Source organism: Fulvia fulva, chromosome 10, assembly GCF_020509005.1.
Source record: "Fulvia fulva chromosome 10, complete sequence".
NCBI lineage: Eukaryota > Fungi > Ascomycota > Dothideomycetes > Mycosphaerellales > Mycosphaerellaceae > Fulvia > Fulvia fulva.
Genome location: NC_063021.1, coordinates 3,443,647 through 3,456,640, shown reverse-complemented (window position 1 = coordinate 3,456,640; position 12,994 = coordinate 3,443,647). Strand labels below are relative to the sequence as shown.

The 12,994-nt window shown below is 53.2% G+C and overlaps 5 protein-coding genes across 5 annotated transcripts; 4 read left to right on the top strand and 1 right to left on the bottom strand.

Annotated features, from left to right (window-relative positions):
- Positions 1-154: 154 nt before the first annotated feature.
- Positions 155-1,489, top strand: CLAFUR5_12378 (uncharacterized protein; the record flags this gene model as incomplete). Its single annotated transcript, XM_047911526.1, has 1 exon — positions 155-1,489. The coding sequence occupies one exon, from the start codon at positions 155-157 to the stop codon at positions 1,487-1,489; it is 1,335 nt and encodes a 444-aa protein (XP_047767310.1).
- A 1,650-nt stretch (positions 1,490-3,139) lies between these two features.
- Positions 3,140-4,067, bottom strand: CLAFUR5_12377 (uncharacterized protein; the record flags this gene model as incomplete). Its single annotated transcript, XM_047911525.1, has 2 exons — positions 3,140-3,393; positions 3,581-4,067. The coding sequence occupies 2 exons, from the start codon at positions 4,065-4,067 to the stop codon at positions 3,140-3,142; spliced, it is 741 nt and encodes a 246-aa protein (XP_047767594.1).
- A 1,900-nt stretch (positions 4,068-5,967) lies between these two features.
- On the top strand, positions 5,968-6,243 carry CLAFUR5_12376 (uncharacterized protein; the record flags this gene model as incomplete). Its single annotated transcript, XM_047911524.1, has 1 exon — positions 5,968-6,243. One exon carries the CDS (start codon positions 5,968-5,970, stop codon positions 6,241-6,243), a length of 276 nt encoding a protein of 91 aa, XP_047767595.1.
- Positions 6,244-9,293: 3,050 nt separating this feature from the next.
- On the top strand, positions 9,294-10,079 carry CLAFUR5_12375 (uncharacterized protein; the record flags this gene model as incomplete). The annotated part of the gene is made up of 2 exons (XM_047911523.1): positions 9,294-9,736; positions 9,797-10,079. The coding sequence occupies 2 exons, from the start codon at positions 9,294-9,296 to the stop codon at positions 10,077-10,079; spliced, it is 726 nt and encodes a 241-aa protein (XP_047767596.1).
- Positions 10,080-12,267: 2,188 nt separating this feature from the next.
- On the top strand, positions 12,268-12,660 carry CLAFUR5_12374 (Glutathione S-transferase-like protein OpS6; the record flags this gene model as incomplete). Its single annotated transcript, XM_047911522.1, has 1 exon — positions 12,268-12,660. The coding sequence occupies one exon, from the start codon at positions 12,268-12,270 to the stop codon at positions 12,658-12,660; it is 393 nt and encodes a 130-aa protein (XP_047767597.1).
- Between the last annotated feature and the right edge of the window lie 334 nt (positions 12,661-12,994).

The following is a 12,994-nucleotide window of genomic DNA, read 5'->3' as shown; positions in this document are numbered from 1 at the left end:
TGCCGCTTTGTGCTGTCCTGCTGGCCAGGACTGCCAGGCGATCGCGCCCGTGGATTGCAATCAAGACTTCCAAAATGCGACTACACACGCCGCAAGTCAGCTTCACGCCGATCCTGTCTCGAAACTTGAAACATGCGGAGAAAACTGTTGCCCGATGGGCTACAACTGCCAGAGTGGAACATGTATCGCCGTAACAAAGGCGGAAGCAGCCTCAAGTTCCACTTCGCTTCTGCCGACTACAGCTTCTACCCTCACAACAAGCACGGTCACTTCCACGTCAGCATCCCAAGCTTCGTCCACAGCTGGCACGACAATCACGCCAGTAGCCCTGAAAGATGCAGAGGACGACAACTCATTTTCCGGCAAATCGTTCGCAGCGGGCTTCGTACCAGGCTTATTACTCGGAGCACTGGTCGTTGGGCTACTTGTGTTCTGCTGCATGCGCAGGAAGAAGAAGGCTGCATCGTACGTGGATGAGAAGAGATATTCTTCAGGTCGCTACACCTTGACGGACCTCAGTCCAGCTGCTGTTTCTCGTCGCCCAACAGTGCATGGAAGATCCATCTCTGAGCCAATGGCAGATGTGGCAATGGGACATCGAACAGACTTTTTGAAGTCCTCGCCTCCACGGGATGGACCCAATGGAGGTCTTCAAGGATACACAATGCATGTGCACTCTCCTGCCAAGAACCCTACCACGCCAGCTGCTCAGGTGCAGAAGTCGCCGCTCACGAAAGGATGGTCGTTTTCACACTCGCCCTTTGTCAACCAGGCGACAACTCCAGTACCAACTCAGCCGCCTCTCCCAGCACATCTCAAGCGTGGCAGCATCACAACATTCCAGATCGAGCCAGTGCGTGGTCTGAAGAAACAACGCAGCCAGAAGAACCTTCGCGCAAACATTCCTAACGCCACCTCACGAAGCCCGCCGACACATCAAGGCACTCAAAGTCGACCCGACACAAGCCGCACAGGCAGCACAGAGACCATGACCGTAATTATGGACACCCCCGGAATCCAAACCCACACCACATCCCCCAGCACCCTCCCCACCGCCGTCCACTGCCCCCAAGACGCCCACAAATCCCACCACGGCATCATCGTGCCCGCCTCCGGCAAGACATGGGAAACCTCCGACAGCGACGACTCCACTCCCATCGAAGAGCAGCCCAACGAATACACTCCCACTCGTCCCGGCCGCAACAGCAACACCGCCAACATCGGCAAGACGCTACAGAGCCCTTGCACACCGAGCAACTATCCTCCGCCACCGCCTGTGCCGGAGAGTCAGATGAATAGTCTGATGCCGCCGGGTATGGGCGTGCAGGGGAATCGGGACAGTCAGTGGAGGAATACGGCGATGACGACGTTTTCGAGTATTATGGAGAAGGCCGGGTGGGGGAGGAATAGTGTGCAGGCTGTTAAGGAGAAGAGGGGGGCTGAGGGGGAGTATGGCATGGGGCCGGATCCGAGGGAGTGGAATCGGTAGATTGATGTGAGGGTAGTGATTGGCAGTATGATACTGATGATGAGAGGTCACGTTCATGACTCCACTGTCACATCCTTTGGATCCCAGCTTCCACCATGCTCACGTTCGAATTATCAGTCACAAACAAGCTACATAAGGCCATCTGGTCCAACTGCCTTCGATGATCCTCCTTGGCTCAACGGTCTGGCTACAACTATAAGTTGGCAGTCTCCGTAGCTTGTGTTCATCAGTATTAGGATGAGTCAAGCAGCGGATGGGCGGCCTGTCATCGAGTCAAGGTCGTGTCAGTGAGTTTATCGCCATATTGTGGCCTCCCTTGTGGCGGCATAGCAGGGCGTCAGTTTTATCGCCATTAATGTTTGTTGGAAGTCAAGACAATCAGCCCAGAACACTTCTGGCTCACTCCTTGCTAGATATGTCCCAGCAGTCAGAGAGACGAAGTGCCAGCCTATTGGCGATCGACCACCCCTATTTCTATTTCTTTGGCATGTTGTCTTTTCCTTCATTCTTGATTCAAACATCAGCTTCCATTCCCCAACTCGCCTTGATCCTGACATACCATCCACAAATCACCCGCTCACGCAAACAACCGGAGTTAAATGACACGACAACTTGCCAACCGCCGAAGTGTCAAGATGTTCGTATCCAGCTCGTACATACCATCCATGTCACGTCACACGAAGGTGCTACCATGCGAGCTCTTGGCGAAGTTATCCGGAACAATTGTTCTGCCAGTGTTCACGCCAGCGACGATGACGGTCCTTTTCGCAACTCACCTCTCGAACCCAACATTGATAGACCAACAACTTCGTACCCACCTCGACAGTTATCACAGGTCGAACGACATAACCCTGTGCCTCAGTGGCGCAGGTGAACAGGGCTACAGTCTCCACGGCTTCATGCCATTGGTCATGAGTGGCGAGAAGTTCTGCTCTGAAGTCGTTCGACCTGTGGCGATTGTTTTGCTTGTGCTTGCTATTTCGCATGTCCAGATGACTTGGTCCGGGGATGTGAGTAAACGCCAGACATTGGTGTGCATACGTTTCCTCGCCGGTATTAATGATCGTTCAAGGCTGAGCTAGCGAACCAGAGCACGGCACATGTCGTACGCTTGGGCTGCTAGTATGGATGCACCGGGTAAAGGACCACGTGTTCACGTTAGGGAGCTGAGGACTCTTTGAGACTTCGGTAGCATGAACTACATCGGGAGGACTCTTTGAGACTTCGGTAGCATGAACTACATCGGCAGTCTAGCTGCCATCAATTCATTTCATTGAGACTTTCTCAGCATATCAGCTCTCACAGCAATTGGCAATTTGGTATCGTACACACTTCCCGAGTGGTCCCAAGTCACTTGCCTGCTCCAGCACTCCATCACTCCACCAAGCTCCATGCTCTCTCATACATCCCTTCAGAACGCTTAGCGAGTGTGATTTGTAAACACTCAATTCCGTCGCTTGTTCCATCGTCTGTTCGTAATTTCGTAACATTTCTTGTCTGCCATTTCCCGATTTGAGACTCAAAGCTCCATCTCTTTGCATTGTCGCAGTGTTCCTTACACACGATCCGTACTCCGGCCAAGCCAAGTAAGAGATAGCGTCGTTCTCGGTATTCGTATCATCCAAACAAGTGCGGTGTCGACAGGGCGACTCAGTCCATGTAGAAGTCGCCCTTCAAGATACGCTCCTGGAAGTGGTCCGGTCGTACCTGCTCCTTAGGCTTGGGCATTTCGCGGGCTGGTGGTTCCATGACAGCGACACTGGCTGATCGGCCATGTGCTGCACGTGGAGATCCGGCTTGGCCACCGACAGAACCGCCGCTGAAGCTGCCCATACCTCCCCCTATGGAGCCACGTTGAGCACGAGTGCGGAAGTTCTCAGACCAGTCGAAGCCTTCAGATGAACCTGTACAAATACCACAGTCAGCATAGAGTCAAGTATGCGGGAAGATCGGCGATATGACGACAAAGGGAAAGCGAAGTCATTCGCAGCGAAGACAAACCTCGACCCTTGACACCTCGGGAAGAGATCGTCCCGTTGTTTTTGGCTTGCAGTGTGCCATTTGAAGATGCAGAAGTAGGGTTTTGCCCACCGTTCTGTCCATTGCCAGGCGGAGTGGTTCCACCGCTGGTTCGCACGCTCTGCAGTGCCTTTGCACCAAAGCTCATCCGTCGAGCAAAGGGTGTCTGAGGAGTTGGATTGGGCCCAGCTGGCTCGTCCTCAATTGCTGACTCGTCGATGCTGTCACTGCCGGCAGTGCCGTAGCTATCTCGGCGGCTGTTGTACGAGCCGAAGGGTGAGGTCGAGTTGGGAGAGCCAGAAAGACCTAGTGTTGTGAGAGACAGCCGTCGGCGTTGTGCTTGAGCAGCTGCGCTCGTGATCGGGCCTGGGTATGAATTGGTAGGGTGCTGCTGAGAGTCACCATTGTTGCTCGTGTTCGGATCTCTTGTGCTGGCCGATCGCGACACGCTGCCACGGTGGCCGCCAAACAGGTTTGCAAAGGTCTCGCCAGCGAAGGAGGAGCGGCGTTGGTGTTGTGGAGGCGAGGCAGGTCGGTTGTTGTTCTCGTCGTTCGACATTGCGGCCGTTGTCGTCTTATCTCGTCAGGGGTGGGCGGTGTATGTGGTGTCCCTGATGTCCCGAAGAACAGTCGAAGGGAGGACTGGAGCTGGCGCCGAGCCGACAGCAGCCCTTATGGGAGGCCCTCGCGGTGATGCTGCTCGTGCCGGCGGTGGACAGCACCTCGTACGAAGTCGCCGGAAGGACAGTGGTCGTTGCGGACGCCGGTCGATGTATGCCACGCGGTCGGATTGGAAGGGAAACAATGTCGTCACCAAGGAGGGAGGTGATGTCGTGATCGGATGACAGCTGCGATGCTCTTTCCCTTCGAGACGTCTTTTGCTGCGGGATACAGCTCTCAGGGCTTCGCTCAGGTTTGATGATTGTAGGAGGGCAGCAGATGTCTGTGGTATCGTTGTACACAGCACAAGAAGGTGCTCCTCCACGGCCATCGTGCATGGCTGGCGCGCGCCGTTGTCGCGGGGTAGTGGAGACAAAGGCCAGGATAGGTCTAGGCCAGAGCTTGGGCCGAGACAGCCTCTCACACGAAACACGACTTCTTTGTCGCGACACCAACTGACCTCCACCCACAAAGGCCCGATCCGCAGCATTGCTTGCACCGCTTGACGTCAATGGCCTGTGACACGCACACTCGCCGTACCGAGCACGCGATCCTTCGCCATACCGACTGAGCACGCCATGATAAGAGCCACACCTCCTTAACTTTGTACCCTGCTTCCTCACGAGATATCACATGGAAGAAGCTCGGTCCGCCCAATCCTGCCGGCGAGATGAATGAAGCTCAGCAAGACTTCGATACGCACCGAGCCGATGGCATTGATTCGTTTCCACTGCTAATATGGATACGTACCTGACGCGCCTGCTGCTCTCGTGATCTTCTCCGCACATGCAGGGACAGCCAGGCATTCTAGGCGGGTGTTTCGGGTTCGTGCCGCTTGGGACTTCGCCTTGTTCACCGCAAGCACGAAGCCGAGCGGTGCAACGATTGAATCATAGCACTCATTGCAGGCGCAGAAGGAGAATCAAGAGCTATGCGCCCGAGACGTGAATAAGTTCATACAGTGAGCTGCCCTATCCGCGCGAACTCGTTCTACAGAGCAAAGTCTCTCAAGTTCCGTCGTTCGTGCTTCCCTAAACATACGTTTCTGGCTCACATTGTAGGTCGCAACGCAGTTGTTCCGTGTGTACGCCAAGGCGCTCAAAAGAGTGATTCTGCGCGCCTCGATAGTAACCGTGACATAAATCAAGAACAGCGCTTCGGATTCGTTCCTTCTTCGCAGCATCCTCGGTACACAGCCCCGCTAAGGGGACGGCGAGAAACATATAAGAAGATCCAAGTGGGCTGAGATGTTTACTTCTTGCGCGAGCTCAAGTGTTGCCTCGGCGATCGCTTCTCCTACGGCCTCCAGATCAGATGGTTTGACCCTTGACCCATTGAGAATGCAATGATAGACGGAGCACAGAGAGAGAGAGAGAGTACGAAAGTATAGCCGCGCAAAGTCTCGAAGTGGGACATGCTGCCTTGAATCAATACAGCATCCAAGCTGTGCCGCAGCTCGTGTCGCATCTCGGTCAACTTTTCGAAGTCGGCATTGGCCTCCTTGAAGAGCTGCCCCAGAGAGTCCGCATCGTTGCAGGACAGTCTCCCACGCTCGAGTAGCTTCGGTAATTGATATATGTAACGGAGGGTATTGTCCGGTTTTAAGTGACTTGTAGACGCTTCTACAAGCTTTTCGAATCGGTCTGGATGCAGACGCATACTTGGGACGAAAAGACAATGGCCGACCTGCAACTCTGTCAGCACATTCCATTAGCTGGATCCTTCAAGTTACGATAGCGAACCAAATAGGCCTGTAAAGTCTCCATAAGCCGACACTCGAAATCATCTCGAGACCGGACATGCCTTCGCGCAACGACGATATGCACCGCCCCAAGCGAGTGGACCGTCCAGTCTCGGAGGGCGAAGCCGTTCAAATCGCGACAAACTACGAGAAGCACAGCAGCACCAAGAGAGTGGACCGAAATGGCCTCAACTGGATCGTCGAGAGCAATCCTCAATCTCTGAATGGCGGTATTGTAGGCGACCATAGTGCGAACAGACACCTTCCGACTGGAGCACATCTCCCCATGCGAGAGCACAAGGGCGTACGTCGCAGCATCAAGCGCTTCCGATGACCCAAGGCGCTGCGGCAAGTATCTAAGGAACGAGCAGTAGGTATGCAGCAGACTGAACTAATATCCGGTCTCAGGGCTGATGCTGAGCCCGCCAGGAGCTGGGCAGGACTGCTGGGCGACGGCTGGGGCATGTGGGCTGCGTGGTGATGTTCGGCCTCAGGATGTGTGTTGCGAGCGCATTTGGGGCCTCCTTTGAATGCGAAACGACGCTGGCCAGATCCGACACAGACGATGCTCAAGCGGGTGCAACGGGAGCAGATCGGTACCGCCGAGTCGCATTTCTTCCTCGCGATCTGGCATGCATCCCAGGCACGTCCAGATGGTATTGCCGGCATTTTAGTCTTGAGCATCAGCCGGGCGTCAGTGCATTTGTGTGGGAGAATGAAATATAGTCCGCGTGGTTTGTATTCATCTCCTGGTCACGGGAATTCGAGGCAAGGACCACCCGAATCCTTCGACAGCGAGCAGTTTCTGCAGATTAAGCGTAGGGCCAAGATTACATGACGAGGCTATAAGGTCCAATCGCGCCAATCATATCCCGTATAGGAATGTGAGTAGCCGTAAAAGAATGCGGCTACAGCTGATGGGGCATTTCCGCTAATAAAAATGACAACATTCAATGGTCTTCAATCACAATTCGAAAGCCGAGAGCACCTGTTTGCGAAGGAGCGACTGAGAAGGAGGTAGGATCAAACCTGCACATTATTTCTCTGCTCACGATGTTACTTAAAGCTTGCCTGCTACGTGCAAAGGATTTCTGTAGCGTCTCCATCCTTCGTTTTACATTCGCTCCGTGCGACGTCCAAGGTGACTGACTGGTCAAAATGACACTGGATGAGCACACCAAGATGGGCATTGCTCAGACCGTTTTCCACATTCCCATTGTACCTCTGGCATTTCGACTTCTCAAACGCAATGGGGCCTACCGACCAAGGAGGGCATGGATGCCCATGTGCTTACTCTCTCTCAGTATGGCTCCTCCACAAGCTACATCCAATCATCACGAGCCTTCGCCAACACTCAGCGTCCAAAGTGCGCCTTCGTGAGAGGACCTGTCCTCATCACAATTCAATACGATGCGTCAAAAGAAGGTCTCTATATAGCCGCAATCATCCTGCTCAACGTAGGAGTGATCCCGCTCATCGCGACGAATCTAGGCTTTGCAAGGACAATGTATGTCTTCGCTCATGATGATGAAAAGTGGCAAACGTACTGACTGAGAACCATCGAATAGGTTGCTCGATAACGTCGAGCCAAGCGAAAGAACAGAACGTCTCGATCTCCTTTCGCATCTGGTCTTGCTGCCTCCTCTGATTTTCCTTATCATCGGCGGCAGCCTCAGTACCTCCCAACCAAGCACGGCGAAGACGCTCACTCAGATCGACTACGTGAACTCCGCGGTGCTATTGGCGATGATGATTACACTACATACGGGCATCCGGATCAAAGTACGAGACTTGATCAAGAGCAGTCGCTTGGTAAGAGTTACTACAGGATGAATTGTCGTTGTAATGCTAAAGGTGGCGACAGATGTTCCGGGCCTCATGCTTCGCAGCTCCATTCATCGCACTCCGCATTGCATATGGACTTTTGGAAGAATCCACCACCTCTACAGAAAATACCTGGAGCCCCCTCGTTGGCTCTGCGATAGCTTTTGGCCTTATGGGTCTTTTACTCGATGTCAGTGCTGTCTTCTCAAGTCTGGATCATCTACCATGTTCTGATATTTCAAAAGTATCTGGCGCTATGTATATTCATCTTCACTGGGTACTCTATGCCTCCAGACCGAGGGCTAGAAAGAGGCTGTTAGCATGTAGTGTTATGCAGAAGAGCGTATCTAGTACGCCAGGTCCTTGTAGTATTGTACGGCACTACAGTCGACCACATCCGACAACACTTGAGGTTGCGACTGCTACATTTGACTTAATAACTGTAGGAAGGGGCGCATAATAAATGGAAGGCATCAATCATTTTTGCTCCAGGAAGGATTGTGCAATAGTCCGTAGACGCTCGCTCCCTGCTTGTGCTCTTGAGCTATCAGAGATCATGACTGTCAAGGGAGCGGGCAACGCACAGTCGCTGCTGGTAGCGAATCCTTCAGCGAAAGTAATTATCCCCTCGCAGTCTTACGTCTTGCGGCTATGGAGTGCTTGATTTCCCGGCATGATCAAGCTCGGCATGCAATATTGTATCATCACACTTGTCTCAATCTGGAGAATCGGCTCGCTGTCGATGGACCCCGATTACCATGTAGGCTAGCAGCGGGCACTCCTGCCCCCTCGTCAGAATGTGGAACCATACCAAATGATTTTCGAGTCATCCGATGATTTGCTCACTGGAGCGTTATATCAGAGTCGAACAGTCTCGCGAGATCTGTCTATTTAGGAGAACCCCTCCTGCCCTCTGGTCGCCAATGGAGTTGTGCCTTCAGTCTATACGAACGGGTGCGCAGGCGCTGCGTTTCGCCAAATCGAGCAGCGTGACTTTTAAACCATGAAACAAATGAATGCGTTGTTCTCGCACCCTGGCGAAACCAATCGAACCAGACTTCTGCGTGCGATCTACTTCTTCCTTACAAGTTTCTCAGCCGAGTGTGGCGAGTATGCTGGAGAAGATCACTTTCACTTTCGCTACTAAGACAGGGTCATGTGAAGGCTTGGCGACACACGCAGATTGTGAAAGAGTTCACTTCGACGGCACATTATTGCTCGGATGAGCCTCATTACTCACTTGATAGGCACTTACACATGCCAATGAGAGCCTTGCTCTATGGGCGACAGTGAACCAGCCAGCACGACTTCACTTTACCTACGTTCTTGACATCCGCAGGGGTCTATAAGTATTGACATCCGCTTCTGTGTCTCTCCTCAACCGAAAACCACAAGTCAACCAACAACGCTTCCATCTCGTCTTCCGCTACCACTACATCTCCGTACGTTGAACAGACCACTACACTCTTCGGCTCATACAGCTACGAGCCAGCAGCATATGCTGCCTGCAGAAGGACTGCGTTGACCTCCACCTACCATCACCATCAGAGCACCGCAGATATGTCTGACGACACAGCCAACTCGACCCAGACTGAGGCCAAGTCACCAGATTTCGACTTCGCCGCACTACCAGACGTAGTACGCAACAAGATCTACAAACTCGTGTTCAAGCACGGTGAGCTTCGTCTCCAGTACATCGTGGTACGAAAGCGAACGGCGTACCGCCATGCCAAGCTCAGGGTCAAAACAAAGGCTCTGGTCCCAGGCAGAGGCAGAAAACGCGAGAAGATGACTCCGTTCTTGGGACCAAAGCGCGGATCCGTGATGGAGTTCTTCGTCGCCTCCCGCCAGATCTACACCGAAGCTCTCCCAATCCTCTACGGCCAGAATGACTTCCGCTTCACCGCCATCCAAGGCTTCCAGAAGTTCACCGAGCTCTCGAAGCCTGGTCTGCCCTTCCTACGCAACGTCTACATCCACTCGCCAGGCAGAGCTTGGAGCCTGTTCGAGAGCGGCATGGAGAATCTGACAGATGCTTGACCGATGGGTCTGCAGTCGCTCAGGATCGCCCTCCAGGCTATGGATGCGATGGAGTTCAACCATCCCAGCAAGCGCTCCCGCTTGCTTGACGGCATCAACCACTATCTGGAGAGTATTCCGCAGGCAGAGCGTCAGGCAGAGCTGGACAAGATCTCGTTTGTCATCTGCGAGTATCGTCGCCATGAGCACTGGGAGGAGGGAAAGGAGCTCAGTTGGGCTAGAAAGTCGAGCAAGTGCAAGATCTCCTCCGCCGCTGCACCGACCGTGATCAATGCGGAGCTGCAGAGCACGCTGTTCCTCATCTGAGGCGAAAGGCAAGGTCATCCTCACATTTTTTCTAGAACGTCTCAACTGACGTGAGTAGACTGCATTCGTCTGTCATGACATCGGTCATGACATTGACACAATGCCATTGAGAGCTACGACTCACCACACCATCCTGCCCTCTGCATACTCAGTGGCAAACCCTCGACAGACCTTTGCCTCCGACCATCATGAACTATAGCGATGACTGCATTCAAACTACCACGAGAAGAACGATGAAATATCAGACAAAGTTCTGATCTTACAGCATGAGCTTCTCCATAGAATGTACTACTAGACTCTCTGACAAGGAAGGACCCCCCAAAGATGTCATCTCTATCCCACTGCTTCGATGCCCCCATGTCTTGCATCTACTATATTGTCACAAACATCACATCAACGGTGTCCGAATGGGACCGAGTAAAAATTTTCCATGAGATCGAAACTGCTTCACCGGATGTGTGGTGCTGGAATTGAGCAGTCTTAGTCCGTGTCGACAATACTGAGGATCCGCAACGCGTGCTAGGAGGCCCCGCGCCACTGCATGGATTCACTTCGCACAAAGTCAAGAAAGCACCTCCCAACAAGACTGAGGATCCATAACGCGTGATAGGCCCTACCTAGTCCACAAACGCGCCTAGTTGAGAGACAAGAAAGGGCTTGCCAGCCTGAGTACTGAGATTTCGTGACACATGTGGGCCCCGTTCTTGCCGTTCGCATACGATTGGGCCAGGAGTCAGCAGTGTCTTTGTCAGTGGGGCGCCGTCAGACGAAAACCAACAAGACTGAGGATCCGTAACGCATGTTGGGCCTTGATTTCGCACTCGCACATTGGCAGTCCCGTGCCGCCATAGGAGCGCAATGCATGTAAGCTGTAAGTGCCATTGCATCGCGTGTGCCTTTCAGAGCCTGATGTCTGCAAGGCAGGACATGCAGCCATGCCGAGTTTCTCGTAACACGTGTGCGATATAGCCATGTTGCTGCTCTCCTTACATCTATCCAGTCTTGGATAGAAGTTGTCGTAACGCGTGTGCGATATATCCATGTTGCGGTTCCTTTTGTTTCTATCCAGTCTTGGATATAAGTTCTCGTCCATCGCCAGATGTGCTTGTCTTCCTGAAGTATGCTACGACGACCACCACCAAAACCGGAAAGCTTTCGGCAACACACCCGATCGAGCCAGTCCATCACAATAGCAGACGTCCAGCAGTATTAGACGATCGACCCACACAGTCCCGTCACCTGCTCTTGCGCCCTGGTCATCCTTCTGGACCATAGCACAGAACGATCTCCAACCGAATTTGTTTCAGAGACACAGTCGATTGAGGCATTGCAACCCCTGCACTGCTCCATTGAGTCAAAGTGTTCGCCAGAGATCCTCTCGACAAAAGCGATCTTCGGTGCATAGCCGGCGATTCGCACTCCCACAGAGAAGAGTACAAGACCTTCATGATTTACAAGTCCTCGGGCCATTTCCAGTCGCTACTCCGCTCTGGCCTTCAAGGGTCGCACGACAGTCCGATCAGACTGGACAGGTCCCAGCAGCCAAACCACTCGGGTTGTCGATGTAAGTGCTAGCCCATCACAAGAAGTACTGGCGCCTCTAACCTTGTCAGCCCGACAGCTCCTCGGCAGTCGGGCCACACAATGACTTCTCAGAACCCGTCGTACAAGGAGAAGATGGACTTCTCCGTCGGGCCCACCGCGCCAGAGCTTCGATTCCGAATCTACAAGATCCTCCTCAGCGGCAAGACATCTCTCGCTCAAGGGAGTCGAAGTCGATGCGGTTCCGCTCCGCGGCTACATGGCCCGCGCCCAAGACGCGAAAGCACATGATCCCCAATGGCCTGAGCTTGCGGGGTTGTCGACGTGAGCTGTCTTCCGCCGTGGTCCACTTCCACCTCCATATTCACCTCAGGCTCCTACTCTTGATTTCAAAGCTCTCGCGATCTTCGCGCTTGAAAGCTTGAACGCAGTCAACGGTTGTTGCTCGGCTTCGATTCCGACACATCCATTGATCCAACGCGACCTCGATGGACCTGGACATGCATTAGTCAAGGTTGCGGTCGGTCCATGTTCTGGCGCAGTGGCATAGCTGTAACAGAGCTCCGCTTAATGATGTCTCCTCTTTCTTCTCTTCACTTGCGTTGTTCTGTCATTGGGACTGCTTACTATTGCTAGCTCGATCATCATGTCCGGAAACCTCGAGCCCCTCGTCCTCCACGCCCACGGCACCGCTCCGAACCCATACAAGATCGCGGCAGCGTTGGAGTTCTTGAATGTGCCATACGAAGTCAAGCTTTGGCAGTTTGGAGACGCAAAGAATGGTGTGAAGGGCCCAGTGTTCACAAAGATCAACGAGAATGGTCGTGTTCCTGCATTGGAGGACCCAAACACAGGTGTAGTGAGCTGGGAGTCGGGTGCGGTGATGGACTATATCTTGCGAGTATACGATAAGCAGAACACGCTTGGTCCACGAGGCAACTCAGTGTGTGTCGCGCTTCCACGGCACATTGAGAGCATGGGACCGTGCAAGAGCTGCAAGTGTTCGTGCCCGATCTTGCCGGGTGGTACACCATGTTAAAAGAAGTGCTCTTGCTGAGTTGGAGACAACATACTACTATAGACCAGACTGAGGCTTTGGTTGCACGGTCCCACGCTGGAAAAGAGAGAATGATGTGCCGGTAAAGCGATGCGTGACCATTGCTGCGGTACTATACCAAAAATCAAGAAATCCCAAACTCCAAACTCCAAACGCCCGACCTGTCCAATCTGGCTAAGCACAGCTCTCTTCTAAACCAATCGAACCATTATGTGGCATCGCTTAGTCGGTCGTGTCCTGCGCTACCGTCTAAGTGTATGCTGCCCAGAATGACTATTGATTCCATTCCCCGACACGCCAAATGTCAATCTCCAAC